The sequence below is a fragment of the Taudactylus pleione genome, unplaced genomic scaffold, assembly GCF_031769625.1.
Source record: "Taudactylus pleione unplaced genomic scaffold, aTauple2 ptg000183l, whole genome shotgun sequence".
In the NCBI taxonomy this organism is placed as follows: domain Eukaryota; kingdom Metazoa; phylum Chordata; class Amphibia; order Anura; family Myobatrachidae; genus Taudactylus; species Taudactylus pleione.
In genome coordinates, this window is record NW_028284585.1 from 697,737 (window position 1) to 716,154 (window position 18,418).

General features: G+C 41.0%; 1 protein-coding gene across 1 annotated transcript in view; it reads left to right on the forward strand.

Annotated features, from left to right (window-relative positions):
* Positions 1-18,418, forward strand: part of SLC7A11 (solute carrier family 7 member 11) — a 211,878-nt gene that overhangs the window by 26,368 nt on the left and 167,092 nt on the right. The window contains exon 2 of the mRNA XM_088476130.1: positions 3,705-3,831. Coding sequence (XP_088332256.1) covers positions 3,705-3,831 — 127 coding nt within the window. The remainder of the gene's footprint in view (positions 1-3,704; positions 3,832-18,418) is intronic.

Below are 18,418 nucleotides of genomic sequence, written 5' to 3' on the forward strand. Positions count from 1 at the left end.
TTGGTAAATGACAAGGATAACTGAAATATGTGCATAGTTCAGTCATTTGTGCCAGATTTAATGCAATTAACAATGTTTGGCTTTGCTTTGGAACGCGACATATCTCAATTGAAGATTGTACTTCATTGGGGATCATGGAGCAATGGGGCAGATTGTATAGGGGAGAAATGCTCAATATGTCTACATATACTGTATGTGGTAACATTTTATGCAAAATATATTTTTTGTTTGTTTTTGTAACTTTTCAGTTGTTCATCCTCTATACTGTAAATAAAAATACATTATTCTATGGAACAGTTATAACACACTCCATCACATTATAACATTAGTAGTTTTAGCAAGAAATGGACACAATTGTGCAATATTTGTTTTACATTTTTTCGTAGTGTGAATTCTATAATATCGCTATTGTGAAATAGCGTACAGTCATTTGGTTATGGACAGATTACACTAGTCTGCGTTTGAAATATATTTCCGGAGGTCAAGGTTTTCAAGGTGATCTTGTATATTTAGTGGATAGTGAATTCCAAAATATAACTCATTTAACTCAATCAGGTAAGGTTTTTTTTGCTCTCTAAAGTTTAAAAAGTTAATATTTCATAAATAATTTATATAATAATATGGAAATTATAATGTTTATTGTTTTAAAGCAGACTTAGATTTGCAACATATGTACAGTATATATATATATATATATATATATATATATATATATGAAATTATATACAAATACAGTTATTCTGGAAAAAAGGACCCTTTCAAAGACTTTTGTGTGTGTTTTTCACCTCTTGAGGCACCAGCAATAGACCGCAAGTATATTCATATCCCAGCGACCCTAGTACCTTTCTTGCTTCACACTAATGTCTTAATGAAAGTGCTCTCTTTGCTCCTCACTGAGATCACTGCAGTTTTCAGGAAAGTAGTCTAAATGCGAGCGGAAGAAATGTATCATTATGGACATATGTGCACCAAGAGCCTGGAAGCTCCGCAGGAGTTCGTCAAACATGAGGCGTGATACAGTTTCCTCACAAAAGGAGTTATTTTGACTGCCAGTCTGACATGGTGAATAGACCACAGATGTAGCAAAACCTGTTTGGGTGATTCTTGTACTTTCTATTCATTTTGCAAAAACAATCACTCAGAGAGCACAAGCCAGATTACCAGGAGCAGCGATATACCAGCACACCTTAATCCCACACCCTAGTTCTACCTGTACAGCATTGTCAGTTATCACCACAGCAATTTGCTAATCTTGAGGAGCAAGGAGAGCATTGGCAGGATGTGAATGTGCTTGTGGACTATTTCTGGTGCCTCAAGAGAGATGTTTCAGGTGCAAGACACACATGACAGTCCTTGAAAAGATCCTTTCTTCCACAATAACTGTATTTGTGAACCATTTTTATATATAAACTGTACAACTGATGCAAATGTAAGTCTGCTGTGAAAAAGTAAACATAATTTCCAAACGATTATATAATTTATTTACAAAATATTCACTTTTTTAAACTTAAGAGAGCAAAAAAACCTGACCTGATTGAGCAAAATGAGTTATATTTTTAAATTCACCATGCACTATTACCAAAGATCACCTAAATAAAAACTTAACCTCAAAAATGGTGCAGACCAGTGTTAATTATAAAAGATCACCTAAAAAAAAACTTAGGGCCTGACTCAGACCCACTTGCAAGCGGCTGTCCGGTCGATGTGGGTCGATGTTGTGCACTGCGCATGCGCACGACGGCGGGAGCTCCGTTGTGCGCATGCGCCAGACGCGACGAGCGAAGGACTTTCCTTCGCTCGTTGTGTCTGATCAAAGGGGGCGTGCTGTCGATGTTGATTGACAGCACGCCCCCTTTGGTGGGCGTGCCGGGGGCGTGCCTCCCTGACGGGGGCGTTCCCAAGGGAACACCTACCGTCAGAAGCCGGCCCACTGACATCACTAGTGATGTCAGTGGGAGTGATTTTGGCTCTGATAGAGCCAAAATCACTCCGGGCTCGCAGTGGCGATGGTCGCGATGGTCAAGGCCATCGCGGCCATCAACCTGCACGCTCGTATAGGCTGTGGGTGGTGACCCACAGCTATACGAGCGTCCAGGAGGACGCTCCATAATTATGGAGGGCGGCCCTCATTCAGAGCGTGCGCTCTGCTCAGAGCGTACGGCTCTGAATGAGGGCCTTAATCTCAAAAATGACACAGACCAGTGTTATATCCATGTAACTGGTACATTATTGTGTAATCTTATTGCAACCTCACTTCCTTTAGGCTGAGAAGAGGCCATGTCAGAACAGGATAGAGCTAGTCCTTCTCCCCATTGTGACCACTGATGATAGTAAACTCTCGCTAGCAGTAAATCACTATTACATATTACGTATTGATGCAGAGAAAGAGCCAGACATGGAGTGACCATGTCCTCCTGGTCTGGACTTGCCCATCAAAATATAATAAATAAAGTATAAAAAATTTAGGTTTAAATATGGCTTAATCATCCTACTAGGTCCCTTGTCAGTATCCAGCATTGATGTCACCTGTTCTCTGTGACAAACAAGCACGCCAAATGCTTGAATAATACACAACTTACACGTAATATCAAACATACAAAGAAGGATCTATCAACCCAGATGATTCAAAAACTAAAATGTAGACTTATTCCACAATGGCACAGAGCTTTGGTGTATCTAATGCTGCCTCCCATGGTCAGAGCCATGATTTAGATTTAAATCAGGACACTTTGTAAGTTCTCCCTGTGTTTCTGTGGTTTTTCTCTGATTTCATACCAGAGTCCAAAAACATACTAGTGCCAACAAAAATGGTCCCTAGTGTTTATGTGTTCATGTTGAAGTGTATTTAGACAGCAAGCTGCTATGGGCTAGAGCAGTGGTTCCCAAACTTTTTTGAAGCACGCGCCTTAGACTATCAGCATCTTCTCCAGGCCACCTGTGGGCCAAAAGTTTCTTATTGAGAAATTCAGCAAAAATTAAATGAATTAAATTGTGCTTATACAGTATGTCCCCCTTATGTTCAGTTATGTTTTGGTTGACAGGGCTGCACTTCTTTTTGTCCACATAGTTTTTGATTGGCAGTTATTAGTACTGGTTTTACCTATCACACTGACTAAAAATCATTATATTTGGTACTGGACCACCAATCCGAGGCACCCCTGCAACTGCCCTGAGGCACCTCAGGTAGAAATGGCACCCAGTTTGGGAACCACTTGGGTAGAGCCTGATGTGAATTCATAGTTTTTGTGCAGTACTGCATAATATGATGTCACTATACAAATAACTAGTAATAATTTATCTAGGCACCAATATTCTTTCAGACCCTGGTATATATGCTATATTTCATATCTTTATAGTCATTACAAATCTAACATCAAATAATCTTCTTTATCCATTTGTGCTTATACAAATCACCCCAAAATATCAATTAGCTTCTATATATTCCAAAATCTTTCCAAATCCATTGCTGCCTATTTTAAAATAAAAAATGCTATTGGTTCTGGTGATGCCGTGTACTGATCACAAGTAGTTAAGGTTATAAATGTATACTATTTTTGGCAAAGTTCTTAAAATATTTAAGTGCGTACATCCCATTACATATGTGATATGAAATTCAGCTTTACTATATTTAATTATTATTATTAATTTTATTATTATTATTATGACAAAATATTTTAATAAGATTTGAATCCCTCATTCAATAGGTGCTCTCTGCTATGCTGAACTTGGAACATGCATAAAAAAATCTGGCGGTCACTATACTTATATATTGGAGGCATTTGGCCCATTACCTGCATTTGTGAGAGTATGGGTAGAACTACTAGTGATTCGGTGAGTAATAAATGTGATTTATTTTGTTTGATTGATAACTAATATTTTATGTTATTCATGCTTTATTAATTCAAAATGGCTGTATTTAATTGTTTACAGGCATACCTCAAGAGCTTCCCAAAATAGTACCAAAATGTAATATGGCTAAAATGGCTTATGTAATAGGTTGTGATCTGTAGCCACTGTAGGAATTCCTGTGAGTCTTTTTATATTTTTAAAATGGCAATTCTTTTAAAGGCAAAACCAAACTGGTTGCTGCTTTAAAAGTATGGGAAGACTTGCAGGAGTTCCCGCAGCGGCTGCAGCTCTCAACCTATTACATAAGCCCCTATATGTCAAATGGGCAGGGATAATTAATTGTATCATATCCTGAATAATTTTTCACCTCAATTGCAGGGGCATTGGAACAGGGGAGGGGGGCAAGGGGGCGCATTGCCCATCCCAAACATTTCAGAGGGGCGCCAAAAAATTGCATTGGGCCAGTGCCCAAAGGGAGTACACCCTAGTGTCACTAGTGGCAACACACTAAAAATAGTCCAAAGGAATGTAGTAGCCTAGGTGGGGCAGGAAAATAGTCAGGAGATGGGGAGGATCAGATGAAGTACCTTACACCTCCACTAGTAATGGCCGTGCAGTCTGTTTCCACAATGCATGGCCCCTGCCTCTTCCCTGTTGGTCACTCCTTCTCAGGGCAGGTATGATTCTGGAACAGTCAGCATTACTTATGACCAAGGATGGATACACTCCCACTGGCTGCCTCATGGACATCAAACACAGGGTTGTATCATGTAGGCTCCCATAGCACACACCCACTCTGCTCCCCCTCGCGGTTCCCACATGAGAGAGGGAAGGGGCAAGCGGGATTAGATGGAGGCATCAGGATGGAAAGTGAAGACTGGGCAGTATCTGGCATCACATGGAGTTCCAGGCAGGCTGTTACAGAGACAGATCATCCAATCAGAAATGGGGGAGGAGGAGATCCAGCAACAGCAAGGAATGTAGAGGAGAGCTCAGCTGAGGTTGAATATATTCTGGAGGCATCTAATGGGCATATTGAAGGCTTGGGGACATCTGACAGGCATATAAGGGACATGGGGGACCTCTGACAGACATATACTGGACATGTGGGGGACATATTACAGGCATATAATAGGCATATGGGGGACATCTGATGGGGTACATCTAACAGTCATATAAAGGGCATGTGGTGGACATCTTACAGGCATACTTTATAATGGGCATATATGGGACATCTGACTGGGATATTAGGGGCATTGAGGACATCTGACAGGCATATAAGGGGCATGTGGGGAACATCTTACAAGCTCATAATGGACATATGGAAGACATCTGATGGGAACATAAGGGGCAAAAGGGACATCTGACAGACACATAATGGTCATATATGGGACATCTGACTGGAATATAAGGGGCATGGGGGACATATGACAGGCATTTATGGGGCATGGGAGACATCTGATGGGCATGTAAGGGACATGTGGGACATATGTGCAAATAAGTGGCATAGGCGACATCTGATGGGTATATAATGGGTATGGTAGGGACATATGTTGGGTATATAAGGGGCATGTGGGGGATGTCTGTGTGCATAATAAGTTTAAATGGGATTTATTATGAGGATGAAGGGGTTAATACTTTAATATAGTTAATGAAGTTCAAGCGTTTAATACTTTTATTTGTTTTAATAAAGGGGAAGGGTTCTTTTGATCAGACTGAGGGTAGCAATTTGTGGTTAAATAATGTAAATCAAATTATTTGATGCAGAGATTTATTAATAAAGCAGATAAGGGATTTGATGATCAAAAATATTTAAATTAATGATAAGGGAATGATACTCAGTCACAAAAATACTCTCTGTGTTGTATGGTGGTTTAAAAAATGCTCCTTGAGGTGAATGGTAGTCTCCAAAATGCTCTCAGCTTTGGATGGTGGTCTGAAATATTGTGGTGTATGGTGGTCTCAAAAATGGTCTCTATGGTGTATGACAGTCTCAAAAATTGTGCCTATGGTGTATGGCTGACTTAAAAATACTTTATGTGTTGTCTGATGAACTCAAAAATTATTCTCTTTATTGTATGGTTGTCTTTATAGTGCAGTCTGTATTGTATGGTGGTAAATAGGGTATTTTCTGTATTGTTTGTTTGTCATAAGAATACTCTCCCTATTGTTGGCAGTCTGTATTGTATATTGTCCTTTATCTATGCATGATGATCATATAGAGAAAATTAACATCAGTTGTGCATTTTTTAACCTGCTTAATGTATTGCAATTTATGTGTGATTGGCATCAGTTCTTTGAACAGACACTTCTGCCATATAAGTTAAATATATATATATATTATAGGCAAAAGTGACAACTAAGTGGCTCGGGGAATAAAACATCGAAATTTTGGGTCCATGGGCAGGAAACTCCCCAGACCTTAATCCCATTGAGAATTTGTGGTCAATCCTCAAGAGGCGGATGGACAAAATAAAACCCACACATTCTGACAAACTCCAAGCATTGAATAGGCAAGAATGGGCGGCCATCAGTCAGTATGTTGCCCAGAAGTTGCCTGATAGCATTGCAGGGTGAATTGCCGAGGTCTTGAAATAGAAGGGTCAACACTGCAAATATTGACTCTTTGCATAAACTTAATGTAATTGTCAGTAAAAGCCTTTGTGACTTATGAAATGCTTGTAATTTTACTTCAGTATACCATAGTAACATCTGACAAAAAGGTCTAAAAACACTGAAGCAGCAAAGTTTGTGAAAACCAATACTTGTGTCATTCTCAAAACTATTGGCCATGGCTGTACACCTTGGCAAAACCATGCTGCACTGCAGGTGGGGCAGATGTAAAATGTGCAGAGAGATTTAGTTTTGTAGGTAGTGTGTCCAAACTCTAATTGAAATTGCAGCGAAAAAATAAATTTCTCCAGCGCTACCCTGTATGTAAAATATATATGTACAAACACTCCTTCATTGCATTATGGTTTGTAAAGGTGCAAAGTTACTAGCTTTTTTTTTTGCCTTCAACTCAGAATCATCCCCAAAGTGTCAAATGTTGTCAAAGTACAGCCCAGCAGTAAAAGTGCAGTTTTGTAACATTGTGCACCGTATTTGTTATTTTGCAGATAACGTAGCACATAAATATAATGCAGAGCAGTGATTCCCAACCTCGGTCCTTAAGGCACACTAACAGTCCTGGTTGTAGTGATAGCCATGCTAAAGCACAGATGATTAAATCAAAATAACTGAGGTACTAATTAAGTCACCTATGCTCAAGTATGGCTATCCTTAAATCCTGGACTGTTAGTGTGCCTTGAGGACCGTGGATGAGAACCCCTGATGTAGAGTGTAGCAGTGGGAAGTTTTGCTTGTAGTAATGGAGTTAATAGAGTGTTTATAGTGAAGAGATCTGGTTTAGGCTTTTACCTTCAGTTTTATGTCTCTCACACAATTCAGATGCACTTTTTATGTAGGAGAATACTTTATATGAGCACAAATACCAATGTTATAAAAACATTACAATGTACAAATGTAACTCATGTAACAAAGACTGTTACCCAGGGGGTGAGGCCCTGACATACAGTAGGCACTGTCTCGGCCTCGCTGCACCTGCATTTGGCTCACAGACAGTATAGTTGCCTGGAACATCTTAAGGACGCTCCAGGCTATGCTGCACTTTCTGGTCTTGGCCGCCCCGCCCCCACGGTGTGACCTCATGATGTCATGTGTCAGGGGCAGGGCCTGCACAGGCCGCAAAATCGCCCTGCTCCACACTGATGCCTCCTTCGTATTACAACTTATAAGCAAAACTAAAAAAAGCAGCATTTTAGCAGAAAACAGAAAAAGTTGAAATTATATTGATTAGAATGATGAAAAGTGATAGAATGGAGGATATTGAAATTATATTTTTACGTTTCCTGGCATAAACATTCCACACTTGCTCAGACACCTGGATTTCAGGGATCTCTTCTGGGATTCCAGGAGCGTAAACAAATATTCCACACGGAACAGTGATAACAAAATTCACGGTGACAAAAACAAGGAGACCTGGATAGTTCTCACCCACCACAACCAACATTATATGAACCTTTTCTTACATTCAATTTCTTCTTATTTTCAGGTACCTAAAAAGTTACTGAATAGGCAAACGCACGATGACACTGGGTAGTCAGCGGATGGACATTACAATGAGGGCACTTTGCAAAATTCTCTCTTATGCATATAACACATAGAAAAGGTTTCAAAGTCTCTTTTTTTATTTTCATATAGTTAAAATTGCTACTTTCAAATCTTTGCTTGGAATAATACAAGTGACTTCCGCTGAGAGAAAGTGGATTACAGACTAGAAAGCTTTTAAAAAAAAATATACAATATTCTTTCTCTATTATCTTTCATTTTAGAATACTTTCAAGGGCCCTGTAATTGCTGCATTTTCTCGACTATAATCTGAACCGGTATTTTTTTCTATTTTCCCCAGTTTTATGTCAGCAGCTATTTCCACAATTTTAGTCTGACAGTAGATTCCAGTGTAAAATTTGCTGCAGAGAACTTTTAACAAATTTCCTCTCTCTGTATAGATCAAAAAAAGGTGAAAAAAACACATAAGTTACAGAAAAAGATATCACAGTTCTCCTTTCACATTTCATATCTAAAACTGTACTGCATCAAAGGCTGGCATTATGCTACGGTTTTGGTACCTCAGGCAATAATCTTGACCATAGATGAAAATTAGAGTCAATCATTCTCTTCCCCTCAGAAACCCGCTGTAAAGCTTTGTCAAGTGTCAATGACCACTGTGTGTTTAATATATCCTCGACCTACAGACATGCTTGCAGTTTAGCAGATGAAAACTGTATGTTGCTCCTGTTCTAAAACTGCCCAGCGGAACGTTAGTAGAAAATAAAGGACTATCACAAGCTTTAGAAATGACAGCAAGGCCTCTGGCTCAGGTTTTGTCACCCAATCCTATACGGGCCTAAATGATGCACTGCTTTCAGTTGCCATAAATCGCACATGGTCTTTACACTTCTGTTCAGATGTTCACCTCTTGGTTACTGCATCAGATAGGGTTGAAGGAAAGTGCCTTAGCCAGCAGCACGGCATGTTCCGTTACTGTTATCAGACTGAAGCTGACATAAGTGTACATGGATTTTAACTCTCCATTTTACAGCAAATAAACTAAAACACATTTTGGAAAGTCTGACTAAATAATATATATTTTAAATAAACATGTTAATAACATCTTAAATGATCTTATTATTTTTAGGTACTGTATAGCTACATGGTAACCTTACATCGTGATTGTTTATAAGAGGTATAATACGGTGACATGAATGTGTGTAATTATTAGAATACATAGATTTTATTAGCAATATTTTAGTCCTCTAAAGCTGGCCATACACCTGCGCGACCAGCATACGACACGATTCACCTCACGATTCCCCGGAGCTCCCTGCGGTACGATTTGGTGTTTTTCTTTACACACGATCTGTCCTATGATCGATCATGTGCCTCACGCGCTCATCTGGAAAATGTCATTGAAATGACATGAATGGACGCACGATGCATCGCTTGCACTATATTTACTGTACGATCTGCGCATGATACGATGGACAATATGGGCTGCACATCTGATCATACGATCTGATTTAGGAGCTGCGGGAGCGCGCATCGGATAATATCCTACTAAAAAAATACACGATTTTCACAAGATCCATCATACGACTCGTCGAAAATCGGCCCAAAATCGTGCTGGCATATGGCCAGCATACGACTACAAAAGGATATGAATTGGGGAAGAGCAAAGATGCATTACTACAATGCATACTTGATACCTACTAAAATATCTGGGAGACTGATGAAGTTGAGAGATTTCTCAGGATCCCAGGATAATAGATATTCCTCCCACATCTCATCCACTACTGCAGTGAAATGGGTGAGGCAGGGCTTGATGACATGAATAGGATCGTTCTAACTCTGATTACTGCTGCAATATGCTGCAAATACCAGTATTTTACAGCAGGGGTGGGGCCATGATGATGCAATTCAACACTCCACGCCCCTTGAAGTTGTACTTGGAACAATCCCTTCTTGTAGGTCCAGAGGGGTGTGCTGCAAAGTCGGGAACTATGCATATACTGTATAATATAGTCAACAACACACTGTTATTATATAATTACATACTGAGAGTATCACCAGAGAATCAGCAAAACATTGGTTAAATAGCCACATCTGAAACAGTTTTTTTTAAAAACAGACTTTGTTACAACTAACTGATAAAGAACACCCATAGCTTAACTTTAAACTTATTCTGCAGAAAGTTTAAATAATGTATTGTTATAAAGGTTTTGTATATAAAATAGAAACAAGTAGAAATAAACAGCGCTCTATATTAAAAGTAATCACTAATTTAATGATAGTACCGGGTCATAACCCAAAACACACAGTAAATAACAACAGTAATAAAAAATATATATTAAAAAAATTAATAATTGCACAAATCTGTGTATATCTCAGTCCGCAACTTCTGGTCACAACTTAATGAATGTCCTTATGCTGAATGATAGTAAAGATGAATCAATGTCCAGCCAAATAATTACCCAGTCCAAACGCCACACAGATAAAGGTCCGCTTGAAGAAAATTGATGTATGAGCAGATGCGGTTCCTCAAAGCGCAGACGTGTATAGGACTTAATGGGGCAGATCCAGTGTCCAAATATTAGGGGTCCAATTAGCGATGTAGCAGTTCGCACAATAATGTCCCCAGGGCACAGGTCCAATGGTGGATAGGTATAGCACTCCTCATAGATATGCACAGCAATGGATGATATCGAGCATACCGTTGGAACAGAAGAATGTCACAGAATGGAACAGCCGATTCCCTGACGCGTTTCGCTGTGTATAACTCACAGCTTTATCAAAGGTAAAAGGTAAAATGCCAAGCGTGCGCCTGTGTCCCATAAGTAAAGAGCCGGCTGGCTCATTTCTTAAAGGGTGGTGTAACCCACAAAGTGTACTAGTCTCCAACAAAAATAAAAAATTATTTTCTGTGTTTGTGTGCGCCTTAGCCGCACGTATATATCAATATAACATAAATGGAGGACCAAACTTTCTCCGATACAAATAAAATAGGGAAAGATCAAGAACCACTTCCTCCTAGTGCTGAAGCTGCTGCCACTAGTCATGACATAGACGATAACATGCCATCAACGTCGTCTGCCAAGGCCGATGCCCAATGTCATAGTAGAGGGCACATACAATCCCAAATGACAAAGTTCAGGAAAATGACCTTGAAAAAACCATTTAAATCATCTGAAGAGAAACGTAAACTTGCCTATATGCCATTTACAACATGGAGTGGCAAGGAACGGCTAAGGTCTTTCCCTATATTCATGACTAGTGGTTCAGCTTCACATGACGATGGAAGCCCTCCTCCCGCTAAAAAAAGCAAACGAGTTAAGCTGGCAAAAGCACAGCGAAGTACTGTGCGTTCTAAGAAGATATCACAAATCCCCAAGGAGAGTACAAGTGTGGTGGCGGTTGCGATGCCTGACCTTCCCAGCACTGGACTGGAAGAGGTGGTTCTTTCCACCATTTGCACGCCCACTGCAAGTGCTGAAAGGAGCACCCGCAGTCCACTTGCTGATATGCAAATTGAAGATGTCACTGTTGAAGTACAACAGGATGAGGATACTGGTGTAGCTGGCACTGAGGAGGAAGTTGGCGAGGAGGATTCTGATGGTGATGTGGTTTGTTTAAATCAGGCTCTGGGGGAGACAGTTGTTGTCCGTGGGATGAAAAAGCCCATCACGGTCATGCCTGGGCAGAAGACCAAACATTCCACCTCTTTGGACTGGCAATATTTCTATCCAAATCCGGACAACAACTGTCTTGCCATATGTACCATATGTAAAGGTAAAATAAGTAGGGGTAGGGACGTTAACCACCTACGAACATCCTCCCTTATACGGCACCTGCAGCGCTTCATAAAAAGTTACTGTCAAGTTCAGAAACTTTGGCTAAGACCGTAAGCAGTCCAGGGACACCGAAATCCCTTTTTCCTGTTTTATCCAAGGAATCGGTGGATGAGGAGGATGAGGACGACATCTTGCCTCCGTAGAGCCAGTTTGTGCAGGGACACATTAATTGCCAGCTTGTTTTGGGGGGCCCAAACGAACCAATCATTTCAGCCACAGTCATGTGGCAGACCCTGGCTCTGAAATGATTGGTTTGTTAAAGTGTGCATGTCCTATTTATACAACATAAGGGTGGGTGGGAGGGCCCAAGGACAATTCAATCTTGCACCTCTTTTTTTTCTTTGCAGTATGTACTGTTTGGGGCCTAGTTTTTCAAACTGCCATCCTGTCTGCCACTGCAGTGTCACTCCTAGATGGGCCGCGTGTTTGTGCCGCCCACTCGTGTCGCTCAGCATAGTCATCCAGCTACCTCGGTGCAATCTTTTGGCCATAAAAACAATATTGTGAGGTGTGAGGTGTTCAGAATAGACTGGAAATGAGTGGAAATGAAGGTTATTGAGGTTAATAATTGCATAGGAGCAGAAAAACCCACAAATTCTGTGATTTAAGCTGTTTTTATGCTTTTTTTCAAAAAAATACAGATCCAAAACACAAAACCCAGAACCCAAAACACGGAAGGGTGGTTTTGGCAAAACCAATCCAGATCCAAAACACGAAGAAAGATCCAGATAGAAAATACCAAAACACAAAACACGAAAAGTGGCCGGTGCACACCCCTAGCTTATACATATTGAATGACTTAGAGACAAAAACAAACTTTCAAGTAACCACACACTGACTTATACAGGCTGAATTTAGAAATACTCTTGTTTACCAAAGAGGCTAGTGCAAACAAGATACTAGACACAACTTTGTTAAACAAATTGTTATTAAAAACCCCACTTATGCATATTGCATGACTTAAAGAGAAAAACAAACTTTCAAGTGCCTGCACACTGACATATATCTATCAGTGATTCATACTAAAATTATTATTGGATAATTGCGATCATTACCATTATTATTCATAATAAAACAAGCTGTTCCACAACACTCTAAATACCCACACTGTAAAATACATTTTGAACATGCTATGTAATATAGGATCATACTTTTATAGAAGTGGCAGCCCTTGTTTACAATCTAAAGGGGAAATAAATAATAATATAATTTCATGTAAAAGCAGCTAGTATTTACCCTGCATGCAATAGAAATACATATATTTGGACCCCTTCCATTGCAACATAGTTTGTGAAGGTACATTTACTTGTTACAGTTCTGTTTTGCTCCCAACAAGTGGCGGCTCCAGAGGTGGGGCTGCAGATCTGTCCTAAATTCAAATAGGGGAGTCACACCAACTGTCACCCCAAATGCTGCCAAACTTCACTGGCAGTTGGTGTGGCTCCCCTATTTGAATTTTGGACCATACTGCAGCCCCACCTCTGGAGCTGCCACTGCTTCCCAACTCACAATCAGGCCCATGGTGCCAATGAAGTATAGGGTTTCCAATTAAATTACAGCTAATGCCAAGATACTTAGGGGCTTATTTACTAATTATTGGGTTCTAAAATTGATAATTATAATAAAGTATATTTTGCCTGAATGTATAAAGAAACATAAAGTATGCTGAGACAGGGTTACTGAAAGGAAACCATGGCTAATGCGATCACTTCCCTTCTTCTTCTAGACACCATGGCGCTACTGCTCATGTGCAGTCTGCTGACCACACATGTGTGGGCAGCCATTGCTGGGGCGTGATCCTACAGATCCCTCTACCGGTAAATGCTGCAAAGTGTAGCATATTAGCAATAATGACTGACACGAACTAAAGATTGCATTAGCTACCTGGGCAATCCAGAGAATGCCATGTAGCTTGGTAACTTCGTAGCTTGGTAAATTCGATAATCCATCATCTGCCACAGAAATCAATGGGGGGCTGCATTTGCTGTTGACAACTGAGGACGGCAGCAGATAACTCTGATACATATAATTAAGGGAATTATTTATATTTCCGTGTACCCACCCGAAAACTGGTGTTTTTGGGGATATCCCACAAATATTAATTGAAAAACAGGACCCCTAGGGATTTTGATGCGCTTACAGGAAGTGTGGGGTTTTCAGGGAAAACTTAGAGCTTTGAACATAAGAGCATTAATAAGAATTGTTAGAGAATTAAGGACTTGGAGTATTTGGGCAAACAGATGGTTAAGGTGGTAATAAATGAGACTGTTGGTTAAACAACACTAGCTTATTAGAGATCATGATTAGGGGAGTATATAGTGAATAAAGAGGAAATGTAGGAAGTTGCAGCTTTATGGATGTGTTTCATGCAGCAATGAGAATTTTAAATTAAATCCAGGAAGCAAATTTGGAACCAACGCAATGACTGACTGAGAGTTGTAGTGTTAGTAATGCATTTGTGCATCTATTGGCAATGCCATTAATGAAATAAGGGTGTAGGCTGGAGATAGTTTTGAAGTAAAAGCAAGGTGATATATTGGTAGGGCACAATAACACCTACCGAATCTCTTTGTATGCTAACCGAGGCTAACGGGGCAGATTGTATGTCATGTGCATTTGTGTTTATTTGGCAAAAAAGATTTAATGATGGTCATGAGGATGTTGAAGATGATGAACGTGCCAGAAGGCCTTGCACATTAAAAACAATTGAAAATGTTGAAAAAAATTAGAAATTTGTTTGAATTGACCATCGACTCAGCATCCGAATGGTAGCAGAAGTTGTAAACATTGACAAACAAACTGTTAGGCAAGTTTTGTATTAAGATCTTAACATGACAAATGTTTGTGCTAAGATGGTTACAAGGCTTCTCACTGCTGAGCAGAAAGAAATTTGAAAGCAAATGTGTACAGGCATTTTGAAACAAATTCAAGCAGATTCACATTATTTAGATAAAGTTATTACCTAAGTTATTACCTGTGATGAAACATAGATTTTCCAATATGATCCTGTGACAAACTGCCAGTTCATGCACTGGGAAACACCATCATCAAGATGAATGAAAAATCACAGCAAAGCAAATCAAAATTCAAAGCCATGTTAATTGTTTTCTTTGATATCAAGCATGTTATTTTGGAAGACTTGGTACCAGAAGACGCAACAGTGACTCAACATTACTACAAAAATGTTCTAGCAACTCTGCGGGAGAGAATCAGAAGAAAGAGTCCAGAGATGTGGAAAATGGTTTCATCCTCCCATTAAGACATGGCACCAGCCCACACAGCTCTCTCTGAAGCAGTTTTTGGCTGAGAAACAGATTGCAGTGCTAGAACACCCTCCATACTCACCAGACCTAGAATCATGTGACTTCTTTCTTTTCTCTAAAGTCAATTCTGTTCTCAATGGACCCATTTTGTGTCAGTTACTGAGGTAAAGAAGAAAATGAGGGAGCTGTTGAGACAGATAATGAGCTACAGCACGGCTTTGACCAATGGAAAAGAAAATAAGAATGCAGCAGTGTGTGGATGGAAGAAGGGGAGTACTGTACATAGAAGGGGAATTAAGTTAAAGTGTACTTAATATAATTAAACATACATTATAGCATCAATCTGGTTATATAATAGCCACACCTTGTACAAACTATCATGGAAATCATCAGTTATTGCTGGCCCAATCAAAAAGATTAATTCACCTGTGCACTTACAGATAACATGACCTGTCTTAGAATGAGCCATCCTACAAAGAATCCAGATAACATGACCTGTCCTACAATGATCCATCCTACAATGAGTCCAGGTCCACCCCAACTCCTTCCTCCATCTCTGCCCCAATTCTATATTCCTGCCCCCACTATACTTGCACTCTTCTCGGCTATCATGTCTCGAGGCATGTACCCGGGCACCCACTGGGCATGTCAGACATCCTCAAATATTATAGGTCAAATGCTATTAAGTGTGTCTGTTTCAATCTTGTCTGTGTTCTGTATATGTTTCATAGACTTAATTTTTCCTCCTCTTCCCGGGAATCTGTGCTTACTTTCACACTCTGCCTGTTAGTGACCTCTTTAGCATGTTTACAGTCCACTCCATAGAAATACCTACTGAACTAAATCCATGTCAGAGCTATTAGTCAGGCTCTAATTCAGCACTGTTGGTTCACACTGACAGCATGCTCTGCTAACAGAGCAACTTCACTACCCAACAGCAATAGCCACCAGTATTAACATCAATGTACTAGATGGGATGGTCCAGGGCCGGGTCCAGGGGTTTAAGCACCCTGTGCCGGCCCTGTAGGCTGCGCCATGCAATCCTGCACTGCTAAGCCATGCGCTACTGAAATTGGGGGTGTGGCCTCATTACCACGCCTCCAAAGTGACATTATTTGGAGGCATGGCTCCAAATGACATCAGGCACTGCCGCACAGCTGCGGCGGTGGGGGTGCCCGACCTCCCAATTTGACTACCCGCGGGCCACTTCGGCCCACGGGTGGAACAACAGGACAGTACTGTTCCGCTGAAATCGGGATGTTGGGGAGGGGTGCCCCCTCTATGGGTGTCGCCTTTGTTCGACCGCACTGGTTGAACACCCCTAGAGTCGGCCCTTGGATGGTCACCTAGGGTTTCTGTGTGTCATGATGTGAACTCGGGGTACTACTGTGTGTTCAACACATTTGTGGTGCTGGGAGTATTCACACATTATACTTTTTAATAAAATTGCCAGCATATCATATTGACAATTTTATTGTTAATACCCCCATAAATTAGTTGCCCTGGGGCCTCTACAAACTTAATCTGGCATTTCTGTTTGAGCCATTTTTGTGGTACAGCTAATGTCACAGAATGGGTGGAACAAATTACATAATCATTGCTGAGTGCTGTGACAATGTTGTATCAGGCACACATGTTACAAGATGGTGTGTGCATCATCATGTTCTATTTGTGCCTAACAGAACACTGTCATAGAGTTACTTGTTCTTTGTACATAGTTGAGTCATGTGATAGTGTGAGACAACCAAGAATAGATTAACTATTGGTGATGTGCCACCAAAATATTTGGCTATGCATATCATTATATATGATGCTAGCCAAACATTGCTAATTTTCCTCTACACTTTAATGGGGTGCAAGAGAAAATGAGCAATGTTACTATCACTCTGGAGGCAGTGAACATAGGGCCTGATTCAGCAAGAATCGCAACTGCGAATGCAATTGCGAATATGCATGCAGTCATATTGCAATTGTATGCTAATCCACTATGATCGCAATGACATCGCAGCACAACATAAGGACGCCTACTTTACCTTTCACACACCCATAATGTAAGCATTAAATTGCTCTGATGAGTGCCCCTTTTTCTATTTTCTATATTTCTCTGTAACTGGAGGAGGTCACAGTGGGGAGCACCCCTAAAGTTGACTTGTGGATGAAGATGTGAGAGTGTGTGGATTTTCCTGGCTTTATATATATATATACTAGCTGTACCCAGCGTTGCCCAGGTTCAAATCTACAAGTTATTAAGTTTTCTTATGTTATGTCGTCCAAATGGGTATAGTAGGTATTACCGCCGGGCCCGGCGGTTCAAATCCCGACAGCGGCAGCCCGGCAAGGGAGAAAATCCCAATCGTCCCTAAGGTAAGTATCGCTAACCTAATTCCCCTAACCCTCACTTAGGGGTGCCTAACCCTAACCTTCCCCCCAAGTGCCTAAACCTAACCCCCCTTCCTCGCCGCCTAAACCTAAGTCCCCCAGGGGGTGCCTAACCCTAACTTCCCCCCCGGGGGTGCCTAACCCTAACCCCCCCTCCCCTAGCCTAACCTTAAACTCCTGGGGGGGTGCCTAACCCTAAGGCCCCCCCGGGAGCCCTAAACCTAAGGCCCCCCCCGCAGCTGTCCGCACCCAGCATCACTTCGATCGGGATGCCGGGCGTCGATCTTCCGGTGTCTGGTTAATGACAGGCGTCTAGATTTAGATGCCTGTTATTAGCACCATGCCGGGATTAGAACGTCTGGAAGCCGGCGCTCGGGATTTAGACCGTCGGCTTCCAAACTACATCCCCGTCCAAATCAATCAGTAGAATGCTCAGAACAGGCTCCCCGGGTCAAAGTTCTGCCCATCGTACACCAATGGGAGGTCCGACCGGGACCCTTACCCCTTAGACTGGTCAGGATCCAACTGGACCACCTCATGTTGATTTTATCCCAACAGGCTCCCTGGGTATCTCATACAAATGTTGCACTTTTATTTGCCATTGTATATTGTCCTCAAAACACTGCAGGTTCCTAATTTCTGACATTGAAAAATCATCCATGCTTTATATATTTATAACATACTGTACTATATACACATATATCTTATTTAGCAGGGGCGTATCTATAATGGGTGCAGGGTGTGCGGGGAACACGGGGAACACGGGACTGTACCCATAATAATACTTACCTCTCCGGAGACCCACGTCGGCACGGGCGTCCAGCACTGTAAAACTACTGGAAAATGGCCGCGGCAGTCATTTTCACGTAGTATGCGCATGCACAGTACAGGAAAAATGGCCGCCAACACGGCCATTTTCCCGGTGACCTGTGCATACACTATAGAGTCGGGGCACAC